The sequence below is a fragment of the Bos indicus genome, chromosome 16 (genome assembly GCF_029378745.1).
Source record: "Bos indicus isolate NIAB-ARS_2022 breed Sahiwal x Tharparkar chromosome 16, NIAB-ARS_B.indTharparkar_mat_pri_1.0, whole genome shotgun sequence".
Taxonomy (NCBI): Eukaryota; Metazoa; Chordata; class Mammalia; order Artiodactyla; family Bovidae; genus Bos; species Bos indicus.
Genome location: NC_091775.1, coordinates 51,156,539 through 51,184,454, shown reverse-complemented (window position 1 = coordinate 51,184,454; position 27,916 = coordinate 51,156,539). Strand labels below are relative to the sequence as shown.

At 63.0% G+C, this 27,916-nt stretch overlaps 1 protein-coding gene across 1 annotated transcript; it reads left to right on the top strand.

Moving 5' to 3' along the window:
- The first annotated feature begins 612 nt into the window (after positions 1-612).
- On the top strand, positions 613-27,064 carry PLCH2 (phospholipase C eta 2). Its single transcript, XM_070768356.1, has 22 exons — positions 613-916; positions 2,408-2,554; positions 4,826-5,079; positions 5,276-5,404; positions 8,752-8,922; positions 10,829-10,922; positions 11,082-11,285; positions 11,471-11,591; positions 13,239-13,410; positions 13,818-13,925; positions 14,938-15,096; positions 17,742-17,828; positions 18,175-18,257; positions 18,620-18,717; positions 19,044-19,226; positions 19,610-19,717; positions 20,207-20,331; positions 20,410-20,494; positions 20,850-20,996; positions 21,350-21,429; positions 23,502-23,799; positions 25,292-27,064. The coding sequence occupies exons 1-22, from the start codon at positions 793-795 to the stop codon at positions 26,575-26,577; spliced, it is 4,263 nt and encodes a 1,420-aa protein (XP_070624457.1). The 5' UTR covers positions 613-792; the 3' UTR covers positions 26,578-27,064.
- Positions 27,065-27,916: the final 852 nt, after the last annotated feature.

Here is a 27,916-nt window from a genome sequence, read left to right as displayed (position 1 = left end):
CAGCTGCCCTTGTCTGGGCCTGAGCTGCGTGGCCTTGACTAGGCCTTGTGTCCGGTCAGCAGGCAGAGGCTGGTCCTTCCTGGGCCCAGCCCCTCCCTCAGGACAGGTCGGTCGTGAGCCAGGCAGCTGACCCTGGCCACCCCAGCCGCCGGGGCAAGGCCTTCCGCATGGGAAGGGTGGGGGACACAGCCTCTGGGGGGCCTGAGAGTGTGCTCCAGTGGATGGTCCCTGTGAGGATCATTGCCCCAGGCCTCGCAGCTGTGTTCTACAGGTCCCCAGGGAGACCACCCATCTGTCCTGCCTGTCCCTACTCAGCCGGTTGTAGGGGCTGGTGACTTGGGGCCTCTGACGACACTGCCAGTCCCTGTCAGTCCCCAGCTGGGAGTTCCCTTGGCCTAAATCCTCTGGCCAGCTGGGCCAGATCCAGGCTTGGATTAGCGCAGGGGATTGGGCAGAGGGTGGGCGGGGCGGGCAGCGGCGCTGTGGCTCTTCCACCTCCAGACCCTGGGTTGCAGCTTCTCCCAGGACCCCTCCATGGCCCTGGAAGGGGGGCGGACTGGCACAGGGGCCATCAGAGACAGCGGGTGACAGTCAGGCCAATGCCAGAGGCGCCTGGGAACAGCCCTGCGGGGGAGCTAGAGGCCAGCGAAGAGGGAAAGAGGGAGCCGAGGAGAGAAGGGGGCCCCGTGGAGCTCTGGGGCTGCCCCCCACCACCTGACCCACTGCCTAGGTAGGGTGGGGGGCTCCGGCCCTCCCTGGCCTCCGTGAACCCACCCCGGCCATCATCGGGGCATGTCCGTCCCCTGGCCACTTACCCCAAGCCGGACCAAGGGAACCGTGGCCTGCCTGGCGGAGGCCCTCCTCTGGGTCGGCGGGAGCATGGCTGTGTCTCCGCAGTGGCAGCTTGGCCCACTAGGTAAGGGGGCTGGCCTGTCTGGTTGGTCTTCTGGGGCGGGGACTGGTCTGCTCCTCCCTGCCAGAGCCCCGCCCAGCACCAGGGTCACTGGAATCAGGAGGGTGGGGCTGCTCCTCGGAGTGTGAAAAGCCTGGGAGCTCCCACCACCCCCCATGCAAACCTGTAACCTCCCGACCCCTCGGTTTCCCTCTGAGGGTCTTGGGGCTCTGACAGCATCCCCTGGTCTGCCTCTCTGAGCCCCCCACCTTGGGGTCTGGAGGCTGAACCCCAGGCGGGCAGTGGGGAAGGAAGGGGTGGGGGAGTCAGGGGCAAGGAGGGGCCGAGGGCATGGTCCTGGTGGATGTGCTGGCTGGACACTCTCTGAGGGGGTCCCTGGTACTTTGGGGTCAGTAGCACCTTCAGCCCCGGTGGGGAGAGGCCAGCATGCTGGGGTCAGACATGTCGGCCCTAAGAGGCCGACAGAGTGGGTGCTCTTGACTGCGGTGAGACTCTGGGGGGGATGGGACAGTAGAGTCTGTCCCAGTGGGGCTGGCCTGTGGAGGGCCCCATTCAGGTTGGTCCGTTCCACCGGGTCTCTGTCCACCTGGGGGAGTGGGGCTTGGCCCAGTTGTTCTAGGCCCCTGGACCATCCCTGTCCTCACCCCCAGCCTCCTCTCTTCACCTGCTACTATGTCCCCGCGGCCACACCATCCCCTCCCCTCCTGGTGTCTCAGTGGAGCCCACCACCCTGTGCACCCGTCCCCACTGGGTGCCCCCGCCCCCCTGCAGCCCACCATGCCTGCAGCTCAAGAACAGAGGTTGGCTTCCTCTGAGAAGTTCCCACTGCTTGGTCCCTTGGGGCTGGCACTGCCACAGGCCTCCACACCACCTGAGGGTCCCTCATCAGGGGACCTCGTGGGTTAATGACTTGGTGCTTCCCCAGAGGGCACCTCCTGGTTCTGGGCCTTCTGTAAGCAGCTGTAAAGGCCCAAGGGGGGCCGGGATGGTCCTGTCCCTGGGACTTCAGGAGCCTGCTACCTCTCCAGCCCTGGGGGCCACTGTCCTGGCCAGTATCCCCTACCCTGGGACATGGGAGATGTGCAGGCTGCAGACGGAGGCTGAATGGATGGAGGAGGGGGGGGTGGGGGGGGGGAGGCAGTTAGGCCCTGTAAGGAAGGTGAGGGCTCAGCACCTTCTGGGACTTCTGCCCTTGGGTGCACCCTCAGCCTCATGGACCTGGCTGGGCAGAGCTGGTCTGAACTCTGTGTGGACTCTGGCTACTGAGCAGGGTCCCAGATTGGATCTGTGACCTGGGCCAGCACCTGGGGTCACAGGCAGCCCTGGAGGGTCTGAGTTTGGTGCCCTGATGGGTGGGGGGTATTCTCTGCACCCCGTGAGCACTTGGGGGTACACCTGAGGCTGTGGTGAGCAGGGGGCTGCCGCAGCACTCACCAGTGCTCCATTTGTCTGTCTGTGTCGGTCTGTCTGTGTGGCGGCTCGGTGGGCCTCCAGTGGAGCGATGTATGAGTGCCATGCAGGCGGGGACGCAGATGGTGAAGCTCCGGGGCAGCTCCAAGGGCCTGGTCCGCTTCTACTTCCTGGACGAGCATCGCTCCTGCATCCGCTGGCGGCCCTCACGCAAGAATGAGAAAGCCAAGAGTGAGTGGGTTGGCCCCAGTGGCTGGGGGGTGGCAGGAGACCCTCCTCATGCAAGAATGAGAAGGCCAAGAATGAGTGGGGCAGTCCTGGAACAGGAGACCCTCCCAGAGCAGCCTCCGGGCAGTGGGAGGGGCAGCAAGACCCTGAGCCCTGAAAGTCCCCAGGCCTGGAACACGGGCTCAGCTGGCCTTGGAGAGCCATGGTGGCCTCTGGATGCAGTCGGGGAGGGAGGGCCCCAGCCTTGCTGTCCACCCAGCAGATCCTCTGGGACTCCGTGGAGACTGGGTGGCACCCATGCCCAGCCCTGCGCCGGGTGCTGGGAGGGGCTAAGAGGCAAAAGGACCTTTGGTCTGGCCCCCTGGGCACTCTGAGGACAGGACTTGGTGCCCAGTGCTGGCCCAGGCAGCCTGGGGCGTGAGCAGCCGGCAGGGGCATGGAGGCTGCAGGGCTGTCTGGATGGGTCAGGAGGGTAATGAGCTGTGAGGATTTGCACAGGGACCTTGCTGGGGGTCCTGGGAGTCAGGGAGGGACACGTGAGCCCTTGCAGGTGACAGAGGGAACTTTGCCGCCCCTCCTCTGGCTCTGGCAGCTGGAGAGACGCAGATGTGCCAGGGCAGGGCCTGAGCCCAATGGTTGCTACGGGAGCTGCCACCACCACGGGGCCCAGGAGAGATACACTGTGGAGCCCCCTGGGAGGGCGTCTTGTAGGAAGGGGCTGGGACTGCTCTGTGGGCCCCGGGGAGGTGGAGTCACCGTGAGCCGTGCAGGCAGGAGCCCCTGTGCTCCATCGGGAGGCACTGTTTCAGTGCTGGGCTTGCTGTGGGAATTTAGCCCACGTGACTCTGGTCTTTGGGTGTGAGGTCGTGATACCACCTGATGGTAGGATAACTTCACGTCATGCTGAGTGACGAGAAGGACACCGGATGGCAGATAGAGGGGAGAGGTGGACAGGGTCATGGTGGCCCCTCTGGGGAGGTGGTGGTAGGTTGAGGCCAGCAGGCTTAGGATGGGAGAGACCAGCTGACTCTGGCCTTGGAGGGGTCCCTGGGAGAGAGGAATGGGGTGAGAGGCAGCTATTTCCTGACTGTCAGCATCCCCTAATCTGGGGGCCCCGAACCCCTGCCTCCTCGCCAAGGACATGTGAGCTACAGGGAGCTGGATGGAGAAGCAGGCAGGACAGGCCCCCTCCAGGCAGGGGGTGCAGGGGAAGCAGGAGCCCCCAGGGAGGGGGCAGAGGGGGCAGAGGACAGAGCAGTGAGGCCACCCTTCACAGTGTAAGTCGGGGAGGCCCACCATTACTGCACCAGACACGGTCATGCCCAGAGGGGTGCCAACCCCACCTCCGGGAGTAGGCACCGGGCTCTGGGGGTAGAGGCAGCAGGAGCCAGGCGGAGCGTGTGATGCTAGGGGTCCCTGGCTGTGCCGACTTCAGGGCACCTGCTCCCAGAGGGGCTGCTGGCTACCTGTGCCCTGGTATCTGTGAAAGGACCCTGCCGAGTGCACAGAAACAGACCCTAAGGATGACCTCTGAGCTCATCTCTTCCTGAGGATTCAGTCTCTGAACACAGGCTCCACGGAGCTCCAGACACTGTGGCCAGTAATGAAATTCTTCCTGCAGCCTGATCTGGCACATGCCAAGTGGGACCCCACCACCCCTGGCTCCCACCTGCTGGTGCCAGAGTTTATCACAGAGATCGCCACAGGCTCTCGGCCGTGCTGGCCAGCAATTGCCTTCCCAGGATGAGAGGCAACTGGCCGGAGCTTGACAGATGGAATTGGCTTGTCTGGTTCTCCTCACTCCGGGTGCAGAGGACAGACCCAGGGTGGCTGACTGGGGGAAGGCAGCCCTTCTCTTGGGGAGGATGGACCTCTTTAATGGCCAGAGGGAAAACGGGCAGACCCCAGGGTCAGAGTGGAATGGGAAGAGGCGAACTCACCAGCCCCAGCATATCTGTGATTTTTCCTTCTCCCCAAGGGTGGGAAAGATTTCCCTGATGCTGGGAAAGATTGAGGGCAGGAGGAGAAGCGGGCAGCAGAGGATGAGATGGTTGGATGATATTACTGACTCAGTGGACATGAGTTAGAGCAAACTCCAGGAGATAGTGAAGGACAAGGAAGCTGCAGTCCATGGGGTTGCAAAGAATCAGACACGACCAAGTGACAGAACAGCAACACCCCAAGGGCCCCTTGAAATGCCCCCTCCCCTAGCCTCAGACAGGAGGGAAACCCTGGGGAGGGCCGTGACTGTGCTGCACCCCCCTACCTCTGCAGTCTCCATCGACTCCATCCAGGAGGTTAGCGAGGGGCGGCAGTCGGAGATCTTCCAGCGCTACCCTGACGGCAGCTTCGACCCCAACTGCTGCTTCAGCATCTACCACGGCAGCCACCGGGAGTCGCTGGACCTGGTCTCACCCAGCGGCGACGAGGCGCGCACCTGGGTCACGGGCCTGCGCTACCTCATGGCCGGCATCAGCGACGAGGACAGCCTGGCCCGCCGCCAGCGCACCCGGGACCAATATCCTCGCGTGCGGCAGGCGGGCGGGCCCCAGGACGCACCCTCGCTGTCCACCTCGGTGGGCTCCCCGCCCCAGCTGGCTCATGTGTTTGGGGAAAGCGGCACTGGGATGGGGTCCTTCACGCCTTCCTGCCCGGGAATGGGAGGGGAGGGGAGGTATGGCTGGCCCTGCTGGACCCACGTTGGTCCCTAACTTGGCCCCAAAGTGGCTGAAGCAGACATTTGACGAGGCCGACAAGAATGGGGATGGCAGCCTGAGCATTGGCGAGGTTCTGCAGCTGCTTCACAAGCTGAACGTGAACCTGCCCCGGCAGAGGGTGAAGCAGATGTTCAAGGTAAGCCCAGACCCAGGTATGTGTCGGGAGCAGCCCCACCCTGTCCGAGCTGCAGAGGGTCCTGGGCTGTGCCATCAAATAGCGAGGCAGCAGCTGGTCTGGACCTTTGGGGGGCGATCAGTCAGATACCCCAGGTTGCTGCCTCTGGCTGTGTTGGTTCCCTGCAGCAGCTCCCGGGGCCTCCCCTGGCCGATGGACTGGGCACGTGACAGGTGCCTGGCCAGCAAAGGAAACCACTCAAGGGCCTGTATCCTCATCCCACCCCACCCCATGACTCCCCAGCCCCGATGGGGGGCAGAAGCCCTGCCTTGCGGGCAGCAGTGCTGGTCACCCAACGCCTCCCCTGTGGTCTGCTGCCACTGCTGTTAGCAGTTATGAAAATGCATCCTCAGCTGAGCGGCTGCCTTTATTGTCTGTAATGAGTTTCTCTCTTTCCGGAACCCCTGCTGGGATGGGGGAGGAAGGCAGGTGGTGTCAGTGGGTCCTGGTTCTGGGTGGGGCTGGGCCAGCAAAGCCTGCCCTCACTCAGGACTCGCTGTCTCACTGCTGCTGGGGAAAGGGTTCTGTGAGGTTGAATGAGGTGCCATGCCCCAACATACATGCACACATGCATACGCACATGCACACAGACACACAAACACACAGAGACACACGCATGCACACACGTGTACACATGCATGCACACATTCACACACATGTGCACACTCAAACACACATACACACACACGCACACACACACAGCCAGCTGCCTCTCCAGGCGCAAGCCCTGGCGGCTCCCTCCTGAGCTCCTGTGATGGACAGGAAGTCATGCTTGGCTGGAGCAAGGGGAGCTGGCCAGCTCAGAGTGTGTGGGTCTGTGTAAATAGCAGGGGTGGGAGGGGGACATGGTGAACTGGATGATCTCAGATTCTGGTTGAGGACTGGGGGTCTCACATGGCCCATCCTGAAGGCCCAGCGGGGAAAGAGCCTGCCTGGGCAGTGAGGAACTGGCAGGTGGCTCAGGCTTGCAGAGCCATACCCCGACCCCATTCTCTGCCTGCTCTGTCTCTGGGAGCAGCTCGGGGGTCAGCAGTCCCTTCCCGAACATGAAGCTGTGCCAGGGGCCAGGCAACAGGGCTCAGATTGGCCTTGGAGACAGGACAAAAGATGAGTGCGCCTCATGGAGTGGGCACAGGCTTCTGGCACCTTAAGGTCAAGTCCTGGCTTGAAAATGCCCCCACTGGGAGCTCCAGGGAGCCCACATCCCCAGCCCCTCTGGGAGCAAGAGGGGCCCATGCGGAGCACCCTGAGCACCCCCAGGCCAGTTGGTATCTGGGCACTGGCTAGACCACTTCGAGAAGGACTGGAGAGGTGGACCGACAAGAGAGAAGGACTGGCGAGGATCTGGAGAGAGTCCAGTGGGGGCTGTCACCCGGAATGCTGACCTCAGACCCTGGGCAGCTCTGCCCCTAGTGGCTGCTGTCCCTGGTGTCCTCTGAGCACCTGGGCCTCCTGGCCCATCTGCATGGGGCCCTACGTGGGCACTTGGGGGCCCAGGGAAAGAGGGCTGACCTCCAGCCAGGCAGAGCCACTCTGATAATTAACATCAATTTTATTGTCGAGAAATCTCAATATTGTTTCTACTGCCTGGAACTGCCCTAATCAAAGGATAGATCTGTCTGGTGGGTAAAAAGAGGCTTGAGCATAATTTCATTAAGTCTAAAATAACAGTGGAATGTGGGCAAGGCTGGTGTGGCCCCTGGGCCTCCTGCATGATGAGCACCTTGGGTGGCTCCAGGCCTGGCTCAGCAGCGTGGCTCCGGCCAGTGTGTGCCTTCAGCCACGGCAGTTTCCTTTTGTGGAGAGGAGAGCAACCACGGGACCACATCGGAAGGAATTCCTTGGGCCCAGGGGTTGGGGCCATCCCTTTGGGTCCAGAGGGCCTCATCATCCCAAAGGGTTTTCAGTCGTGCCTTAGGTGTGCTGCCCAGCTCAGAGCCCGCAGGGAGGCCAGATGACCCTGTGGGTGGATGCTCAGCATATGGGCATCTCTCCCAGCTTCAGTCTCAGCCCCAGGAAGGGCTCCCAGCCTGGCTCTGGGAGCCAGGTCCCAGCCTGGTCCCCAAGAGGCCCTTTGACCTGCAGGGCATGTCCTGCCAGCTCTAAGATGCAGGGCCACCCTCAAACCGGGCAGACACAGGGTCCTCACTGGCATCTGCTGGCCTCAGCACAGATGACTCTGGGCTGGGTCCTGTTCCAGCCATGGCATGGGCACCCCACCTGGGTGACTGGTTCTGGATGGACACAGGCTGGCTGGGTGCCCACCTTAGTGTCAGGCCACAGGGTCAGGAAAGGCAGGGACAGACTTCCCGAGAGCCCCACTCTCTCTGGGCTCGGGGACTTGGGGGTGGCTGTGGCCCCCTGGCTTGTGGGTGATTCTCCTGATTCAGAGGGGCCTCTTTCCAGCCATCCCAGATGGTGTGGCCATAGGAGGAAAGACATGCAGACTGCGCGCAGGGCTGGCGAGTACTGCTGTCCATGGTGCTGAACCTGGTGTCTGTTTTTGCCAGGCAGTCACCTCCCCCACCCCATCCCCACCCCAACCCCAGCCGACAGGCCAAGGACCTGACCTCAGCACTCAGGGCCTGACTGCCCCGTAGCACCTCTGGCATCTTCTGGGCAGCCTAGACTTCGTTACTGAGTGCCCTTGTCCTCTGAGTCTGCCCCTGGCCTTGACTCTTGGTGTCCCGAGTCTGACATCTCAGTGCATCCTTCCTGAGCTAGTGGATTCACGAAGGAGCCTGTGGTCTCATTAGGAGCCCAGTGGGCTTGCCTGGGGCAGGGGTCCCTGTGGGTATTGTGTGAGCTGTTCGCTGAGAAAAGTGAGGACAGTGGCTGAGATCAGGGGCCTGTCATCTCTGCTGAAGAGATGCTGATAGAGGCTGAAGTTGGGGATTTCTGCATGCCTGGCAGCCCTGTGCTTTTCTAATCGATGGACGACCAACTGTGATTACAGATCACAGCCCAGTATGGGCACTGGGTGGATGTTGTTGGCTGAAGGTGGGGGTACATTGCCGGGTTCAGGTGCTGGTTGACTTTGGAAGGCTAGGAAAGGGGCAAGTAGGGTGAGATCTGTATTAATGGATCACGTGGTGGCTTCTTGGTGGGAGAGGCAGAGTGAGGCTGCTGCTGTAGGACTTAGGGAGCACGATGAGCCCCTCCACGAGCCTGTGATACAGGCAGTGATCTTGAGAGGGGGAAAGGTGACTCTTGACTCAGGGTTGCCTGAGGGATGAGGGGCTTGAAGGCCCCCTCTCAGTCGAGGTCCAGGATGGGACATGAGGGGATGCAGAGACATTGCGTTACAGGAGGCGGACACGGATGACCACCAGGGGACACTAGGCTTTGAGGAGTTCTGTGCCTTCTACAAGATGATGTCTACACGCCGGGACCTCTACCTACTCATGCTCACCTACAGCAACCACAAGGACCACCTGGACGCCACTGACCTGCTGCGCTTCCTGGAGGTGGAGCAGAAGGTGAGGGTCCCCCGGCAAGAGCCAGGCTCCTGGTCAAGGTGGCCTCCCCTCAGCCTCCCTAGGCATTTGAGTCTGTCCACAGTGTGGGAGAAGAGTGGGCACCAGCCTGGCATTTGAGGCCCATATACTGGACCAGCCCAGGCTCTCATCAGCCACCCCACTACCAAGCAGGTGGGGGAGGAGGGCAGCTCAGCTCTGACTGTGCCCCAGCCCAGAGCTTGACCACAGCCCCGACTTTAGTGTCAAGCATCTCCTGGCCTAGGTTCCATGGCCCAGCCTTTCCACCTGGGCTCACACCCCCAGGGTTCTGTGCCCATTGCCAACTCACTCAAACATTTGTCCAGCAGATGTGTGGGTGCCTATGGGGGCCAGCCGAGTATGCCTGCCCACTGTCCTAGACCTCAGGCAGCTCCATCGCTCCAAGAGGCATTGCCTAACTAAAGCTCAGGGTCCAGAAACTCAGGGGTCTGGGTGGAGGCCAGGTGCTGCCAGCTCTGGTGGACAGAGGCTGGAAGTCCATGGAAGGGGAGGGGAAGGTCAGCAACCTCTGAGGAGACAGCACTCACCAAGGGGGTGGGGAATAGGGGTGCTCAGACACAGACTGCATAGGCACTGCCCCCAGGCTGTGGGAGAAGGCCATGGGGATCAGGGTCCAGGCCTCTAACTTCCCGGGACTCTTGCAGAGCCACTTTTGGGGTAACATTCAGGCCCCAGCTGCCTTGCCTTTCTGGGGTCAGACTCCCTGGCCCCAGGACTTCTCAGGGCCCTCATCCCACCTGCCTCACGTACAGTGTCAGCTCATGGTGATGGGCTGGGGGTGACCACCACTGGGAAGGGCTGGGGGCTGGGTATTGGGAACCAGGAGTGGCTGTGGACTTACTCTGGGTCTGGGTGGTGGTCACCTTGGACCTCTTGCCAGTGTCCTGACCCAGGGAGCTGCCCCCGCATTGTGCTCTTGGGTCCCCTCCCCCCAACTGCCATCATGCGGTTTGCTGGGGCCTCCCTCCTGCCTTGCTGATGGGGACACTGGGGTTCGCCCAGGCAGGAGAGGTGGGTACCAGGCTGGCTGTGGGCAGTGTTGGCACGAGGCTGAGGGGCAACTGTCCCAACAGCTGGCATACTTGGGGGTGGAGGGAGGGAATGGGGCCCAGTGTGGGAAGGGCAGCACTGACCCCTTGCTCCCTGACCTTTGCCCTAAGCTTTCCACAACTCTCCCTATAGTCTGGGGCCCAAATCAGCTGGGTGGTTTGGCCTCCTGGGTCTGCAGCTGCTCCAAGCTCTGACCCCATCTGTCCACTCCACTATCTATACCTGCCCCAGATTCCTGGGGGTGTCCAGGAAGCCCTGCTGGTGGGCCTGTCTCCAAGAGCTGGAGGTTCCTGGGGGCTGCACTGTGGGGCCCTAAGAATCGTTCAGCCTCTGACATGGGGCCACCTGGGCTTGGCTGTTGTGTGCAACTTTCTTGAGAGGGACTTGGGCAGATGGCAGGAGGGGCCGGGTGAGCCCCCTCTGCTCCTCCAAGATGGGACACAGTCCTGGCCCTCCTGCACTTTCTCATATCAGGCCTCACTCCTGCTAGCCTGCCCTGAGACCCCCAGCACGGCGTCAGTGGGGGATGGCCCAGCTGATGAGGCCAAAGACCCTCCCCCTGGCAGGGATCCTTAGCCAGCGCCAGCTCTTCCAAAGCCAGGGGACCCTCTATCTTCTGCTGGCCATCGAGTCCCAAGTCTTGTGACACTAGGTGTGGCCAGTGAGCCCCCACTACAAGGACCAGAGTCTCAGCCCCGCCATGTCGGCCCCTGGGCGATGCAGCGGCCAGAGCTGGGGTGGGAGGGTTGGCCGTGGTGGAGGAGGACAAGGGGCTGCCTGAAGCCAGCTTGGTCTCAAGCCCCCTGCTCTGGCCTAGATGACGGGCGTGACCCTTGAGAGCTGTCGCGACATCATCGAGCAGTTTGAACCCTGCCCAGAGAACAAGAGTAAAGGGGCAATGGGCATTGACGGTGAGTGGGTGCCACCCTGGCCCAGCTGTGCTGCCAGGCCAGTGGGGTGCCAAGGGGGCCACATGCCATGAGGGTGGTGGTCTTGAGCTGAGACCAGCACGGGACTGGCACATGGGGGCTGAACCCCCGCTGCCCCTCCACCCACGCTGCTCCCCACAGGCTTCACCAACTACACGCGGAGCCCTGCCGGTGACATCTTCAACCCGGAGCACCGCCTCGTGCACCAGGATATGACGCAGCCGCTGAGCCACTACTTCATCACCTCGTCTCACAACACCTACCTCGCGGGCGACCAGCTCACGTCCCAGTCGAGGGCGGACATGTACGCCCGGGTCCTGCAGGCCGGCTGCCGCTGTGTGGAGGGTGAGCGCTGGGCGCCGGGGCCCTGCACCCCCGCTCGGCCCTGGGGGCCTCCCCGAGGAGCCCTGTGTCTGGCAGGGGCTGGCATAGGTCTCTCTTGGTGTTAACTGAGGAGCAGGAAGACTGCCTCCAGTTAGAGCCCATGGGCTGTGGGTCCCTGGAACCCACTGAGGTCTGCCTGCCTGCAGTGGACTGCTGGGACGGGCCTGATGGGGAGCCCATCGTGCACCATGGCTACACGCTGACCTCCAAGATCCTCTTTAAAGACGTCATCGAAACCATCAACAAGTACGCCTTCATCAAGAATGAGTGAGTGACTGGGACTGGGGGGCTGGCCCCGGGGGGTAGGTGGGGGAAGGAATCAAGGCGTTCTTCCTGCCCCTCCCCCACATCCTTTCTGGGGAACAGTGGTTGTAGTGGCCGAGGTGCTGGTTTCGGGCTTTCTTGTTGAGGATGAGGGGCAGGGAAGGGGTGGAGGAGGGGAGAGGTGGTGGGTGCAATAGCAGCACGGGCTGGGAGGGGTGTGTGTGACAGAAACCCCACCCCCACACACCCGGTGGCGACGCCAGGTGTCAGACGCCTCCAATAGCGCCTCTGGCGCTGACTGTCCTTAAGAAGCTACTCTGCGTCCAGACTCACTTTGCTGTCACTCAGCTGTGGCTATAGACACTATTGAACAAAATCCAGTTTAGTTTCTGAAAATAGAAGACCGCCTCCCCACACTGTTAGTTACCCCAAATCAGCGAGGCTCGCAGGCGAGGGAAGAGCTAATTGAATGAAAAGGAGAAGGAGACTGACTTAAGAACTAGAAACAGAGGGGTTCCTCTGGGAAGACCTGGCCCAGGCTCTGTCTCGGAAGGGGGTGGGCATGGGGGCCCTCTGCAGGACAGCCTGGCCTCTGGAACTGCAGGTGCGGGGGCATCCTGGGCAGTGGGGCTGGGACACACAGGTCTCCTGAATCTGCCAAAGAGCCAGGGGCCTGCTGGGGTCTCGGGATGGGGCTCACACCTCCCATGCCAGCATCATGTTTACAGGCACTTGGTTCTCGCCTGAGGACTGAGGCGAGAAGCACCTTTGCTCAGGCCCTGCCTCCCTGCATCACAGGATTCAGCCACCTCTTGGTCCAGTTTGTGACTTCTAGGCTGGGGTCACTTACATTTTCTAAAAGGATTATGTTGCCTTTTGACAAAAATCCAAGTAACTGTGCACGTGACTGAAAAGAATAAATCAAACAACTGAAGAGCCTATTACAAAAATGCCCACACTGCTCTCCTTACCCGCACCACGCAGGTCATAGCTGTGCCAGGCTGTATCTCCCTCCTATTGGGCCAACACTGGGCCCCAGGGCCACACACTGGACAGTGTCTCCAGGATCTTGGTGGTTGGGAATCTTTCTCACAGTCTGTCCATTGCTCCACATTGCACCTCAGTTCAGTCCACATCATTTTTTGACCCCATTTTATGACTTGCTTGAACGTTTCCTTTTATTTTTCCTGGAGTTTCTAATTGCCTTTGATTTTTTTCTTATGAGGAGAAGAAGTACATGCCTTCTTTACCCACCCTCAAGGTCTCCTGGTTCCTATCCTTCACACTCAGTTGCTTTTTTAAAAAAATTTTATTTATTTATTTTTGGTTGAACTGGGTGGATTCTCTTATTGCAGTGCAGAGGCTCCAGGGCACTCAGGCTTCAGTACTTTTGGCTTGTGGGTTTAGTTGCCCCAAGGCAAGTAGAATCTTCCCAGACCAGAGATTGAACCCATATCCTCTGCATTGGCAGGTGGACTTTTAACCGCTGGGCCACCAGGAAAAGTCCTCACCCTCCCAGAGTGGCTGGCAGCCACATCTCTCCTGGGCTCCTGTGAAGACCCCCCCTCCACATGCAGTGCTGCAGGTGACCTGCGGTGGGACCTAGCCTTCCCCCAGCCTCATCCTGCTCCTTCCGTCTTGGGGCCACAGGTACCCAGTGATCCTGTCCATTGAGAACCACTGCAGTGTCATCCAGCAGAAGAAGATGGCCCAGTATCTGACTGACATTCTTGGGGACAAGCTGGACCTGTCATCAGTGAGCAGCGAGGATGCCACCATGCTGCCCTCTCCCCAGGTGCTCAAGGGCAAGATCCTGGTGAAGGTGAGACCCTGCCTGCCCTTCCTGGCACCAGCATCCTGCTGAGCCTCTGACCTCCTACCTCTGACTTAGGATCAGGGCAGGGCAGAGCCCTGCTCCAGACCAGCTGGGGTTCCACACCATCTGTGATAGATTTGAGGGGTCAGGACAAGACCTGCCCCTGCCCTGGCCTCCATCTCCCCAGGGAGGTCCATCAACCTGGGGCCTTCGGCATGCACACCAGGGCATGTCCCTCCTGTGATGCTGCTGCAGGGCTGGCCCTGCCCCTGGCCCTCCCCTGGCCCTGCCCCTGGCCCGAGAGCCACAAGCAAGCTTGGGAAAGGTGCCCATCCTTAGCTGCTGCTCCTGTGGGTACTGGCCTCTTAGCACTTCCCGCAGGGACCCCTCTCATGGCCCACCTGCTCCCCCAGGGCAAGAAGCTCCCAGCCAACATCAGTGAGGATGCTGAGGAGGGCGAAGTGTCTGATGAGGACAGCGCAGATGAGATCGATGAGGACTGCAAGCTCCTCAATGGGGATGTGAGTGAGGAGGGGGGACCTTCTTCCCAGATTGGGGAGCCACAGCCCTGAAGGGCCAGCTCATGGCCTGGTTGTGGGATGGAGGCAGCAGGGACAGAGGGGCATGGGGCAGCTTGAGGGTAAGTTGCACAGCTGCCAGGCTGCTGGGCATGCAGTTGGCCTGGGCCACAGGGGGCCCCCCTGCCCAGCCACCACCCCCACAGGATACAAACCCCGAGTTCCCAGTGAGCAACTGTCACCTCTTCTCCAAGCTCGTGAGGCTGGGGCAGTGCTGAGAGGCTGAGGAGTCAGCACCAGCGTCGAGCAGCAGAGGAGTGGGCTATGGGGAGGTAGCCATGGGGAGGTGGGGGGACCTCTAATTAGCATCCTCCCTTTTCTGGGCGCTGCTGAAGTATTATTTCTCCCTGAGGGGCCATCAGATGAGAAAGCAATTGTGTAGAGTTCTTGGCCCTGCTGGCTAATTGTTTTAGAAAGCCCCGAGGCAGTGGACTCTTCACGCTCTGGGTGGGCCTGTGCATTTCCCTGCCTGGCCCGAGGCAACAGTAAACCCTACATCTGCACTGGCCCCCTTGCACCCACTGTACCCTGGGTGTGGGGGTGCCCAGATACCCTGGCGCACTGGGGCTACCCCCACCCCCATTCATCTCCTCCAGACACAAAGTGGATGGTGGTCGGTTCCCGATCTTGAGCCCCCCTGAGCGCATAGTGGCAGCTGGGTGCCCGTGACTCATCTGCGGGTCCCAGGGCAGCGTAGTGCAGCTGAAGGAGGCGGGCGTTGGAATCAGATGGGCCTGGGCCTGTCTGGGGCCCAGGACAAACTGCACACCTACTGTGCACCCCAGGGGGAGCAGGGGGGTGATGAGGACCAGCACGGTGATGCAGGAGTGAGCCTGCGGTCAGTGCCAAGTGTGAGAGGAGGGGGGGTGGCGCTGGCCCTGCTGAGACCCCGGATGCAGTCCACACTGCTGCCCGAGGCGGGGGACGGAGGCCAATGATTGGCTGCCTCTCGCAGGCCTCCACCAACCGGAAACGTGTGGAAAACATTGCCAAGAGGAAACTGGATTCCCTAATGAAGGAGTCCAAGATTCGGGACTGTGAAGACCCCAGCGACTTCACCGTGTCCACGCTGCCCCCACCTGGCAAACTTGGGCCCAAGGCAGAGGCCAAAAAGGTGAGAGCCCTGAGGCCACGAAGGGGGTTGCCTGCAGCTGGGAGAGGGGCTGGCACGTGAGGTCTCTGCATACGCACATACACACCTGCACACACACCTGCACACACACACCTACATACACCTGCACACTCATACCTGCACACACACACACCTACATCTGCACACACACACACCTACATCTGCACACACACACTGCCCCTGGTGCATATATTCACCCTGGGGCCTCCAGGAGCTCACACCTGGCTCTTCCGAGTCTCATCTTGAGAGACCTGCAGCCGTCAGTGTCACAAGGCAGATGACCACAGTGGGGCCGCTCCATTGGTATGGCTGACAGTTTGTCCCCAGAGGTCTGTGGGCAACTCCTCTAGCCCCCATCCTCCCCACCTGTGGGCAGGAGCGGATGGCAGCCCCCTAGGGACCTCCAGCTCCTCCTAAAAGAGAACTTGGGTGTGGCCTCGGGGGTCTGGTGGTGACTGGGAGGGGTTCAAAGCCTGGTAAGTACTGGCAGCTGTCCAGCTGCCCCCTGCCTGGAGGCCCCCAGCCTCACAGGGAAGCGCGGCTGAGCTCTGGGAAGTACCTTCACAGGGAGAACAGTGTGGGGGCTGTCAGGGCAGACATAAAGCCTGGGGGCCAGGCTGGGCTGGCGGCTGTGGTGCCGTCTGGAGGGACTGGCCGACACTGGAGGAGGGTCACATCAACAGAGTGGCCTGGGGGGAACCCCGTGGGGGCTGTGATGGGCAGGGAGGCTGGCCTTAGGGCTAGGAGGGTGCCAGTTGGTCCTGCAGACCCCATTTTGTGAGACAAGACACATCCGGCTCTGTGTGCTGGTGGGAGGGGCTGACGTGGCCCTGCTGCCCACACCCCTCACAGCTGAGGATGGAGAGGGGTGCTGTCTCCCTGCCAAGCTGGGATGCCAGGGGAGGGGGTGGGTGACAGTGGATTCTGGCCCTGGCCGCAGCACTTCTTCAGGATGCTGGGCCAGCACGTACCTCTCTGCTCTGTACCTAGATTCAGGAGGACTGCTGTGCTGGGTGACCATGGGGTTTCAGGCGAGGGTTAACGAGCCAAGAGGTGTGTCAGCCTTGCTGGCTGCAAACACTGTGAACACAGATTCCCATGCCTCTGCCAGCTCATGGGTTTCCTGAGAGCCTCCGTTACCCAGGGTCTGTGGCTTGGGCTTTGCACCAGCACCCCTCCATGTAGCCTGCCAACCAGTGGGAGACAGGACTCCCCAGAGGGTGGAGAAGGGGACTGGGGTCAGGAGAGCAGCGGAGTTGGTTGGGGGGTGACTCCCGGGAGCTTCCTGACACTGCAGGCCATGTCTCCAGCCAGGTGCCCCCTCTCTAGCACGTGAGCAGAGAAGGCATCCGGGGGGATGGGCCTGTGGCTGTCCCTGCCCCTCTTTGCTGGGCCGAGGGCCTCCTGTCCCTCGCTCCAGCTCCAGGCTCCCTGCCTGGTGACCAGAATCCAGACCTGAAGGGTTCCACTCATCTGCTGGGTGAGGCCAGGGGACTGAGGGAGGAGCATGTGCAGGGGTGCCCCCAGCGGTGTGTGTACAAGCTCACACACAGGGTGTGTACGTCTTGCTGAAACCCCTCCCCGACAGGGATCGTCGGCTGCAAAACCAGCTCCTGCCATGGTGTGGTAGGCACAGCCTGAACAAAGCTGGGAGGGTTGTGGGGGCATCTGTGGAAGGGGCTGGCGGGGGCAGCTGGTGGTGGCTACAGTGAGTGGCCTCAGGGACACAGGCACAAGCTTCCAGCCACTCCAGGAGTGTAAATGAGCTTCAGCATGGGCTTCCCTAGATGTCTCAGGAGATAAAGAATCCACCTGCAATGCAGGAGACCTGGGTCTGATCCCTGGGTTGGAAAGATCCCCTGGAGAAGGGAATGGCTACCCACTCCGGTATTCTGGCCTGGAGAATTCCATGGGCTGTATAGTCCATATTGTTGCAAAGAGTCAGACACGACAGAGTGACTTTCACTTTTATGGATGACAGCTTTGGGCTTCAGTGACAGATGACAGAGGTGGACAGGCCACAGTGTTGCCAGGACCGGGCCCCCTCCTGGTGAAGGGGGCAGGGGCCGGGAGGGGAGCTGCCCATACGTGTGTTCTGTAAATGGTGCTGAGGAGGCTCGGTCCTGTGGCTTCAGGAGACTTGCTGTAGCCCCAAGTGCAAGCAGTGGACAGCCACAGCCCTGGGGACTGTCTAAAGAGGTAACACCTCCGCAGCTGTGAGAAGCAGGTCAGGGCTCCTGAGCTTGGGATCCTCAAACGAGGATTACATAAGCAGGCACTCCACGGAATATTCCAGACACACTGACGGTATTCATTATGCAATCACCATCCATGGGGAAGAATCAGAACTGGGCACTTAGTGAGTTTGGAGTGGGACATTGTGGGGAGCTGATTCGGCCAGGCCCCTGCTCCTGGCAACCACCTCTGTGTACCCCATGTGGGTGGGGACTGTGCCTCCTGAGGGCCTGGGGCAGCGGCCAGCCCAAGGCCCAGCTACCCCATTCGTCCAGGCCCCTCTCAGCTCCCCCTGTTCCAGGAAGGAGGCACTGGGAGGAGCTTCCTGCCCATGCCCCTTGGCCTGGTCTGAGGCTGGGCTCACTCGGCCCCCTGTCTGTCTCTGCTTCCAGTTCGAGGAGGACGTGGAGATCGGGGAAGAGGCCGGAACCAGCCGCCGGAATAGCCGGCTCCTCATGGGCAGCTTCTCCAAGCGCAAGGTCTGCCCGGCTCCCAGGCAGGGAGCCTGCCCCTATGTCCCCCAGCCAGAGGTGGGGCGGGGGCTTCTCCAGCCCTGAGAGTCCCTGGGATTCCTGGCTGCCTTCTCAGGCTATAGGTGTGGAGCCTTGGTCAGGGCTGGATGGAGCAGGTGTCTCGATGGCTCTCCCTTGGTCGACAGTGGCCAATGCCCAGAGCTCAGGTCCTCCAGGGCCCAGGTTGAGCAGGGCACTGCAGAGGAGGGGCAGGCCCAGCTGAAGCGTGGGCGCCAGGACCCCAGGTCAGCAGATCCTTCCTTCCCCAAGCCTGAGACTCCACCCATCTTGACTCTGCCCTCCTTCTGCACAGAAAAAGAGCAGCAAGCTGAAGAAGGCGGCCAGTGTGGAGGAGGGGGACGAGGACCTGGACTCCCAAGGCAGCCAGAGCAGGGGGTCAGTGCCCACCTCCATCCTCGGTCCTTGAAGAGATGGCTGCGTGGAAAGTGCTGAGGCCGTTGTTTTGGCAACAGCAGGCGTCAGATGTGCAGGCTCAGAGGGGGCATGGAGGCTCGAGGCAGCGACCCCAGGGTGCAGGGCCGGCAGCTCCCTGGGCTCCTTTGCTTAGGATTGGTCAGGGTCGGTGCTCTTCCCTGGGTTCAGCACCTGCCCCCACCCCCAGCGTCACCTCTCAGTACATCCATGTGTGACCCGAGCCCTGGAATACACGGGCACAGTTGGCGCGTGATGGACGCTCCCCAGAGCTTCAAAGGGAGGAGTGCTACCCAGGTCCTGACCCCAACAACCCCCTCCTGCAGGGCCGCTAGGCAGAAGAAGACTATGAAGCTGTCTCGGGCCCTCTCAGACCTGGTCAAGTACACCAAGTCTGTGGGCACCCACGACGTGGAGACGGAGGGTGAGGGGTCGCTACAAGTGGGGCTCTGGGAGGGGCGGGGGCCATTGGGATGGGGCCCTCAGGGACGGAACTGGGCCAATGGGGCGGGGCTGTGGAGGGGGTGGGGTCACTGAGGGGCAGGGTCATTGAAGGCAGGGCCTGGGGAGGGGAGGGGCGGGGCCTTGGAGGTGGGCGGTGCCACGGAGGGGCAGGGTCATTGGGGGCAGGGCCCAGTGAGGGGCAGGGGCATTGGGGGCAGGGCCCAGTGAGGGGCAGAGGCATTGGGACGGAGTCCCGTGGGGGTGCTCCCAGACCCGGTGCCCTGACGATACCCGTTCGGCCCTCAGTGGCGTCCAGCTGGCAGGTGTCCTCCTTCAGCGAGACCAAGGCTCAGCAGATCTTGCAGCAGAAGCCGGCGCAGTACTTACGCTTCAACCAGCACCAGCTCTCGCGCATCTACCCCTCCTCCTACCGCGTGGACTCCAGCAACTACAACCCGCAGCCCTTCTGGAACGCCGGCTGCCAGATGGGTGGGTGCCTGGGCCCTGGGGCAGCAGAGGCGGCTGGGCGGCGAGGGAGATGTGGCTGGTTACTCCGCAGTCACTCCGCTTAGCTCTCTCGCCCCTGACTCGGGAGAATCTCGGAGGTATCCAGTCACCCTCACCAGGATGGCACTGGTGGGGGCCGCGGGGGTGGGGGCCTTAGGACCCCAGGGTAAGGTGGTGAAAGCCCCAGTCTGGCCAAGCTCTGCCCCTGTGCAGGGGCCGCTGTGCAGGCTCTAGGAAAGTCCTGCCGGGTCGCAGGGCCCTGGTTGTGCCTAGTGTGACCCTAGCGGACTTGGGCTCACTAGCAGTGCAGAGGTGGGATGCCTGCACCCCCCACTGACCTGGTCACCCCGCGTCCTTCCTGGCAGTCGCCCTGAACTACCAGTCGGAGGGGCGGATGCTGCAGCTGAACCGGGCCAAGTTCAGCGCCAACGGCAGCTGCGGCTACGTGCTCAAGCCTCAGTGCATGTGCCAGGGTGAGGACGCGGCCCGGGAACCCCGACCCTGCCGGGATCTGGAGCCCCTCCCCAGCCTGCCCCTACATGAGGGTCCCTGGGTGAGGCGCCCTTGAGCGAGGTTGGCTGGGCACTTGCTGCTCCTTCTCAGACCCTCAGCTTCTCCCGTGTGTGCTGAAAGCAACTTGTGGATCTTTTCCTGCTGTCACCCTGGACCCTATCACCGGGCACCCAGTCACCCATCCAGAGGCAGTGTGGCCTGGCACCCACACTGAGCCCCTGTGGTTCACCCATGAGGAAACGAGCTGGGTGCACATCACGGGGTGGTCACAGAGGTGACCGGCCCCTCGGCACCCCTGCATTGGAGTGCTGCCTCCCGTCCCCCTCCTGCACCTGGGACTCCCGTCCAGTCAGTGGGGGAGAGGTGGGAGTGGGTGCCTTGGGGCTGCCCCAGCCAGCCAGTGGGGGGCTCACCCTGCCTGCTCATCCTCTTGCCCCGGCCCCCCACAGGCATCTTCAACCCTAACTCTGAGGACCCCCTGCCCGGGCAGCTCAAGAAGCAGCTGGTGCTGCGGATCATCAGTGGTCAGCAGCTGCCCAAGCCGCGGGACTCGATGCTGGGGGACCGAGGGGAGGTAGGTGGGAGGGCCTGGGCGGGCGGGAGGGCCTGGCTGTCAGCCTGGCCTGCGGTGCTACTCTGCCCTGTGTACCAGATCATCGACCCCTTCGTGGAGGTGGAGGTCATCGGGCTCCCGGTGGACTGCAACAAGGAGCAGACCCGGGTGGTGGACGACAATGGTGAGCATGTGGGTGGGGTGGGGGTGCAGGAGGGGCGTGGGCACCCAGAGGCCAGCCTGTGCTCCCAGGCCCCATCACAGCTCCTGTGCTGGTGATGCTGGTCTGACCAGGTTGGGAAGGGCAAGGGCTGCAGCCTGTAACTCACATAACTGCCCAGGCTGCCCCCTCAGTGGGGAGCCCAGTGACAGCCACCTGGCCTTCCAGCGTTGCTTCTCTGTGCCAGCGGCCAGCCCAGGAGAAGCTGCTGGGGGAGGGTGTGGGCCCAGGTGGCCTCCGGGTTGGAGCTGTGATGGGGACGGCCTGAGAGGTGGGGATGGGACAGAGGTGACAGACACCTCCTCCTGGCGGCCTCCAGGATTCAACCCCATGTGGGAGGAGACCCTGGTGTTCACGGTACACATGCCTGAGATAGCGCTAGTACGCTTCCTCGTCTGGGACCACGACCCCATTGGGCGTGACTTCATCGGCCAAAGGACGCTGGCCTTCAGCAGCATGATGCCAGGTGCGCAGGGGGCCAGTGAGGGTGGGGGAGGGCAGAGCCTGGGGCCAGTGCCCCTACTGTGCATTCCCTGAGGGCCAGGAGGGGGCGAGTTGGCTCCTGCCTCGCCTGGGCCTGGGGACACCAAGAGTGCAGAGGAGGAGGGTTCAAGGCCACAGCACTGTGTGGTTGGATGGGGGAGGGGAGCTCTAACCTCAGCTCCCAGAGGAGGAAAAGATCCTTGCAGCTGAGGCAGTCCTGGGAGGCTTCCTGAAGGCAGCAGAGTCCCCAGGACCCGGCTCGTGGGTTGTAATCAGGGCCTTGGGACCTTTAAGTAGAGTGTGGGGCTGGGGTGAGCCTGCCCTCTGCTGTTTCAGGCTATCGGCACGTGTACCTGGAGGGGATGGAAGAAGCCTCTATCTTTGTCCATGTGGCCGTCAGTGACATCAGTGGTAAGGTGAGTGCCACCTACAAGGTCACTTGTTGTAAGGGGCATACCAGCTCCACCCCACCCCCTCCATTCCTGTCCCTGGTGGATATCTTGATGGGCCTGTGTCTCCATCCAGGAAGGGGCTGGCGGGGCTCCTGATGCCCCTCTGCCAGTCCTGCTTCCGTGTCTGCCAGGATGTGGGAGCCATGGGCCTTCCCAGGCGCCCCTGATCCCTCCCGTCTCCCCTGAGCCCCCCTACTGCTTGGGGTCCCCGGTTCTCTGTCCGTCCTTGAAGGCGTCTGCCTGGCTTTGCCCCCGTCTCCCTCTCACCCCAGCACATTTACCCCAGGAGAGGGTCTGCTCCCACTTCCCCAATGTGCAGAGCCCAGGGGTCCCCGGTTCTGTGTCCGGGGCCCAGCGGGGCTGTAGGAGGTGGTCTGTCAGGCACACACGGGGGTCCGCGCATCTCCCGGCACTAACCATCTCTTTCCTGCCTCGCTCCTCGGCCCCGGGTGCTGCCGGCGGGGGCCCCCACTGGCCTCCCAGCTCCATCGTGCGTCCGTGGTCGCCCTGTCTGTCCTGTGTCTCCGTCTCCTCGCTGCACGCCTGCTGTCGGTGTCTCACGGCCTCACTCTGTCTCTTTGGTCTTGCAGTGGGCTTCTGTGTGTCCAAAGTCTACTTTTAGAAGCACAGCTCTGTTAGGAGCTCGAAGGTACCCCAGCGCGGGGGCGGCGTGGCCTGCCCGCCCCCACCTGCATGCTCAGGCCACCCCGTTAGCATCTGTGATTCCTGGTAGCATTTTGCAGACTGTCAGCTCATGTGATGTGGGTCGGGATGTGGTTCCGGGTCCCCTGGGCCATCCTCAGGCACAGAACAGCATTTACGAGGCAGGTCCAGGACTTCAGCCAGGCCTCCCGTGTGTCTGCCCCGGGGTCCAGCCCGTCTCTTCCTGCCCCTCCCTAGGTCCTCTAGCTGCCAGCCCTCCTGGCGCCTGTGCTCTTCCCTCCCCCTCCTTCTGTGTGCACCACCCCCGAATGCCTGTGTGCCCCTCTGATCTCTCTGTGCCTCGGTGCCCCGTGCTGTGCTGGGGGTGGGGAGGAAGGGAGAGGCCCCAGGGACCAGGAGCTCTGAGCTTGAATTCTGGACCTTCCTCTAAATGACTTTCTCGCTGACTCTGACCAAATTGCTCTGGATTTGGGATCTTGAATCAGGCAGCTGATTCAAGTGCTGGCCACTAACACCTCCACCCTGAAGGGCCCCGTGTCATGGGCACCGTGACTGTTTGCAGGGTCTCTGCATGCGAGGACCCAGTCGGCCTGTCCGGTGTTGACTGAGACACTTGCCAGCTGGTCCTGGGGACCCTGGCTGCCCTCCCCAGGCAGGGAGGCTATGGGGAGAGGCCTTGCAGGGACTTCCTGGGCCCAGCTGCCCGGGAAGGCCCTGGGCCAGCATTGGTTCAGGGAGCACCAAGCGAGCGTGGGCCCTGCTCCTGAGGCCCCATGACCAGAGAGCAGGGCAAGGCTGGAAGCATGGCCTGGCAGGATCCCGGAAAGGCCTCCTGGAAGAGACAGCACCTCCAGGCAGTGGGCCGGGCAGGGGCCTGGGCGAGAGCACGGGGCTGCACCTGGCTGTGCTTGCTGCCTCGGCCACAGTGCCTGGGGTGGGTGAACGGGACCGGGGCTGCTCCACTGGGTTCTCACCCCGCTGCGCTCTCTGCACCAGCCCTGTGCCAGCCTGCCCTCAGAGCTGGGGGCCAAGGGCTGGAGGGGTGGAGTGTGCAGTGGGCACAGGGCTAGAGCCCAGGTCTCTGCTTAGGAGACCCTCCAGCCCTCCCTGGGACACTTGCCCTGAGACCTGCAGCCCCTCCGCCAGCGCCCACTCACTCCACCCGGTGCAGGCTGGGTTGAGGCCGCAGATGCAGCCGCCGCTGACCCTGGTAGAGACACCCTGGAGACCCTCCTCCTTAGGCTCGGCCCCGAGTGGTGCCTCAAAACGAGCTGGTCCCTAGGGCTGCACCCTGTGGAGCTCAGCTGGATGGGGCTGGGCGGTCTCCAGCCCCCGGTGTCTGGCTGTCCCCTATGTGTCTCCTTCTTTTGCAGGTCAAGCAGGCTCTGGGCCTAAAAGGCCTGTTCCTCCGAGGCCCAAAGCCCGGCTCCCTGGACAGTCATGCTGCTGGGCGGCCCCTGCCCCGGCCCTCCGTTAGCCAGCGGCTCCTGCGGCGCACGGCCAGCGCCCCGACCAAGAGTCAGAAGCCAGGCCGCAAGGCCTTCCCAGAGCTGGTCCTGGGCCTGCAGGACACCGGCTCTGAGGGGGAGGCTGGCGATGTGGCACCCTCCAGCCCTGGCCCCATCCCGGAGGCCCCAACCCGGGAGGAGCCAGGCAGCCGCAGCCCCCGAGGTAAGGCGCCAGCGGAGAGGAGTCCAGAGCAGGAGCAGCCCCCGCGGGTGCCTGTGGGCCCCGGGCCTGCTGGGATGGCCGCCACCTGCATGAAGTGTGTGGTGGGCTCCTGTGCCGGCGAGGATGCTGAGGGCCTGCACAGGGGGCGGCTGCCCAGCCCGGGGCCCGAGGGTGGGCACTCGGCCATCAGCCAGCAGCCCCGTGCCTGGGAGGACTCGTTGGGGGCCCCCCACGCTGCCCCTGGGAGAAGCAGAGGGGCCCCCAAGGGCTCCAGGGCCCGGCATCCCGGGCCGGGCGGCAGTGGCTCCATGTCCTCGGACTCCAGCAGCCCGGGCAGCCCCGAGGGGGCCACCCGCTGGCCCGAGGGTACCCGCAGGCAGGCAGGGGCCCTGCAGAGGGAGATGAACGCCCTGTTCATTCAAAAGCTGGAGGAGATTAGAAGTAAATCCCCCGTGTTCTCCACCGGTAAGACCAGACGCTCGTTGGCAGCGTCCCTGTGCTGGCCCCGCCCCATCCCGCATGGCCTGGCCGGCGTCCCGCTGCGCTTCCATGTCCAGAACTGTGGCCTTCGTGTGCTCTCTGTGCTCCATCAGCTAGTCCTGCAGGCCCTGCTGCCCCCAGCTCCCTGTGTGCCCATGACGTGCCCCGCGGGCCTGACACCTCTGAGGCTGGGAAGTGACCCCAGGGTGGGGACTGGGGAGTCTGAGCTGTGCCCTGCTTGCCAAGGCCTGGAGGCCCAAGCGTGGCTTCTGGAGACTAGCTCCAGTGCCAGGCCAAGCCTCCCTCCTTGGCCTGACTGCCAGGACCCGGAGGCAGTTTCCGGGTCTTCCTCCCGCCTCTCCCCAGCCCTGGCCTGCACTGCAGTCCTCTGGGAAGACTGGCCTGGGCTCCTGGAAGGGGCTCAGAGCCTTGACACCAGGGCTTCAGCTTGCAAAGTATGAGGGGAGCAGATTGCAGGTGACCCTCATTCCCAGGGACGGGGACACACGTGTGAGCAGCTCTGCTTTGGACCCTCCCCTTGCCTCTGCCCTCAGGGGTGGTCATGACAGACCTGTTTGTGGCCCCTGCTCACAGGGAGTGGACCCTGGTCACAGGGAGCGGACCCAACCTGGGGAGGGTGCGCTAGAAGCTGAGCCTCTCTCCTGCACGTGCCCAGCCTCCCCTCCTGTGTCCATGGCCAACCCCACACCTGCTGACCACCCTGTTCTCCTTTCTGTCCCCACGCTGCCTCCCTAGTTAGGAACTGAGAGCAGCCGAGTGCCAGGTAACGGGGCCCGGCCCCCGTGTGCCCTGCTGCCCTGGCCTTGGGAGGCCCCCTGCCTGTGGGCATAGAAGCCAGTTCCTTCCCCAGCAGCAGTAGAACCAGAGGGTGGGCTGGAGGGAGTGGGGTGTGGGGGCAGCTGTATGCACGTGGAGGGGCCTGAGTGCGGGCGTCCTGTGGGCATGAAGCCCCGGGCCACCCCCGACACAGGCCTCTCCCTCTCCCCCACAGAGCCCCGCCCCTTCTCCATGCAGAGGTCGGTCTCCTCGCTGTGCAGCCTGGAAACCATTGCCGAGGAGCCAGCCCTGGGTCCCGGCCCCCTACTGCCAGGGGCAACCCCCCCCAGCCATGCCCCTGGAGGGCCCCAGTGCTCTACAGGGCTCAGCACCCTCTCGGCGAGCCCCCCAAGGGCGGCTGTGGAAGCTCCCAGGCCCCTCCAGCTCCGGACAGGGAGCCATGCGAGCACTGAGCCAGCCCCGGGAAGCAGGCAGTGGGCATGCAGCACTGGGGGCCCTGCTGGGGCCTGCAAGGGGGCCCCCAGCGGCCATATAGAAGGCAAGGGCCACCCCCGGGCTCTGGGCCATGTGCCCAGAAGGGCCAAGAGCGAGGGGCAGGTGCCCTCGGAGTCTCTGGGTGGACGGTGGCCCCTGGCCGGGCCCTGCCCCACCGTGTCGTTGGACGCCACTGGCGGGGACCGGCTATGGCAGCGGCTGGAGCCAGGCAGCCACCGCGGCAGCGTGTCCTCGTCCTCCAGCCTGTCGTCCAGTGACACGGTCATCGAGCTCGCCCTGCCGGGCCTGGGCCTGGGCCTGGGCTGCGACAGCCTCCCAGGGACCCTGGCAGGACGTCTGCCCCTGCGGCCCTGCTCGGCCCCAGTCGCCTGCCTGGACCCACCCGCTGTGACCAAGAGCAAATCCAACCCCAACCTGCGGGCTGCTGGCCAGCTGCCTGTGGGGCCGGACAGGCTGCAGCCCCTGCCCCTGGCCCCGGGGCCACCCTGGCGCCGCCTCCCCCTGGCAGGCCTCCCGGACTGCACTGTGGCTGCCAAGTCTAAGAGCCTCGGGGACCTGACTGCAGACGACTTTGCTCCCCGCGTGGAAAGCCTGGGCCGCGGCCTGGGCCTGGCTGGACAGAGGCCGGCTGGGCGAAGGGTGCGGCCGGATGCCCTGACAGAGCAGTTGCGCTGGCTCACGGGGTTCCAGCAGGCTGGGGACATCACTTCACCTACCAGCCTGGGCCCCACCGGGGAGGGGGTGGCAGGTGCCCCGGGCTTCCTGCGGCGCTCCTCCTCCCGCAGCCAGAGCCGTGTGCGTGCCATCGCCAGCCGGGCCCGCCAGGCTCAGGAGCGGCAGCAGCGGCTGCGGGGTCCACGGGGACCCCCGGAGGAGGAGCGGGGCACCCCTGAGGGCGCCTGCTCCGTGGGCCAAGAGGGTTGTGGTGATGTGCAGGCCCCCTCCAAGGGCGCCACCCACCAGCCCTTAGGTGCTGCCGCCACCAGCCTTCTGCTCCGATTCTGACCAGCCTGGGTGCCCACCGCCCCCCACCGCTCACTGCAGTCCGGGCCTTGGCAGGCCAGTGTTTGCTCAGGATGGGAGGCTGCCTGCCTGTCCCTGGCGTGGCTGTGCCCTTTGGCCCCCGCCCCTCCTCCCAGGGAGGAAGGGACCCCCGTCCCAGGATCAGGTAAAGCTTCCATGACCGTTTAAGATTTACGTACACATTGAGGGATATTTAAATTTTTTAGAGACAAAAGCTTCTACAATATGAAAATGGTGCCGTGTCCCTTCCCACTGTTCCCAGTCTCAGCCGTGTGGCGTGTGCGGGCGCGCGTCTGCCCGGTCCTGCTGTGCCAGGCCTGGTGTGCTTGTCAGGCGCCCAGGGTGACGAGAGCATGGCCATCCCCACAGACTGCTGGCTGGCTCTGCACAAACCCTGCTCTGTACGGGACGTTGTATATGCTTGTAAACTCCTGAACACAACTCCAATAAACACATCCGTGCTTGCCCATGTGGGCTCCTGGCTCACTCCCTCTCTGGCCCATACAGTGTTCCTGTTCCCTTACCTCTGTCCACGGATGGTTTGGCTGGACTTTGCCCGGGGCCAGGGCCACAACCCCAACTATCCTGTAGCCTGCCCACACCACCAAGCCCTGCTTGTCTTGTCGGGGGCGGACGTTGGCCCTGCCTGGGACCCCAGAGAAGTTCTGTGCGCACACTTTCAGGACTACCCATCCCTGGAGAAGCTGGGGAGCTGGCGGGGTCCTAAGGAGGTCTGTCCACTCTTCCTGCTGAGAATCTGGCTGGCACAGGAGCCAGCTGAGGTGTCAGGGGCCACTCCAAGCCCTTCTGCAAGGGACAGTGCTCCTAGGGTACTCCCCGCCCAGGCTCAGCTTGGGGAGGCCACGGGCCCGCACCAGGACCAGCTCTGCGATCTGCGCTGAGGCCCCGGAGGCCATGAGTGCCAGGAACAGTGTCTGAAAGGCTGGAGGCTGGTGGGTGTGGATGACCTGGGGTGGGCGTTCTCTTGCCATGTCCCTTGTAGGCCCCAGGGACCTGTGCTGGTCACTTGCCCACATTCAGCAAAGGCCTGGGGGTGGGCAGCTGTACTGGCTCCACTTTCCTCCCCCCAGGCCCCCGGGAGCTGGCAAGGCTGCCTCCATCCTCTGGTCAGTCAGAGGGGCTCAGCCTGTGGAGCTGGAGCCCAGCCTCGGGAGGCAGGGCATCTGGGCTCTCAGGGTCTCTGGAACAGTGGGGGTGTGGACATGAGGGACACAGGCTGGGCGATCTATAAGGCTTGTTCAGTCCCAGGTGGGTGCTGCCTCTGTGGCCAGTTAACTTTCAGAGGCTGGCCTCGGCTCCT

What these genes read in the sequence shown, in the direction of transcription:
- PLCH2 (XM_070768356.1), top strand. Translation starts at nt 793, where the DNA reads ATGTCCGTCCCCTGGCCACTTACCCCAAGCCGGACCAAGGGAACCGTG. An exon ending in TCCTGGAGGTGGAGCAGAAG is followed by an intron (nt 8,923 to 10,828) that starts GTGAGGGTCCCC and finishes GCTCTGGCCTAG; the next exon opens with ATGACGGGCGTGACCCTTGA. An exon ending in TCAGTGACATCAGTGGTAAG is followed by an intron (nt 21,430 to 23,501) that starts GTGAGTGCCACC and finishes CTTCTTTTGCAG; the next exon opens with GTCAAGCAGGCTCTGGGCCT.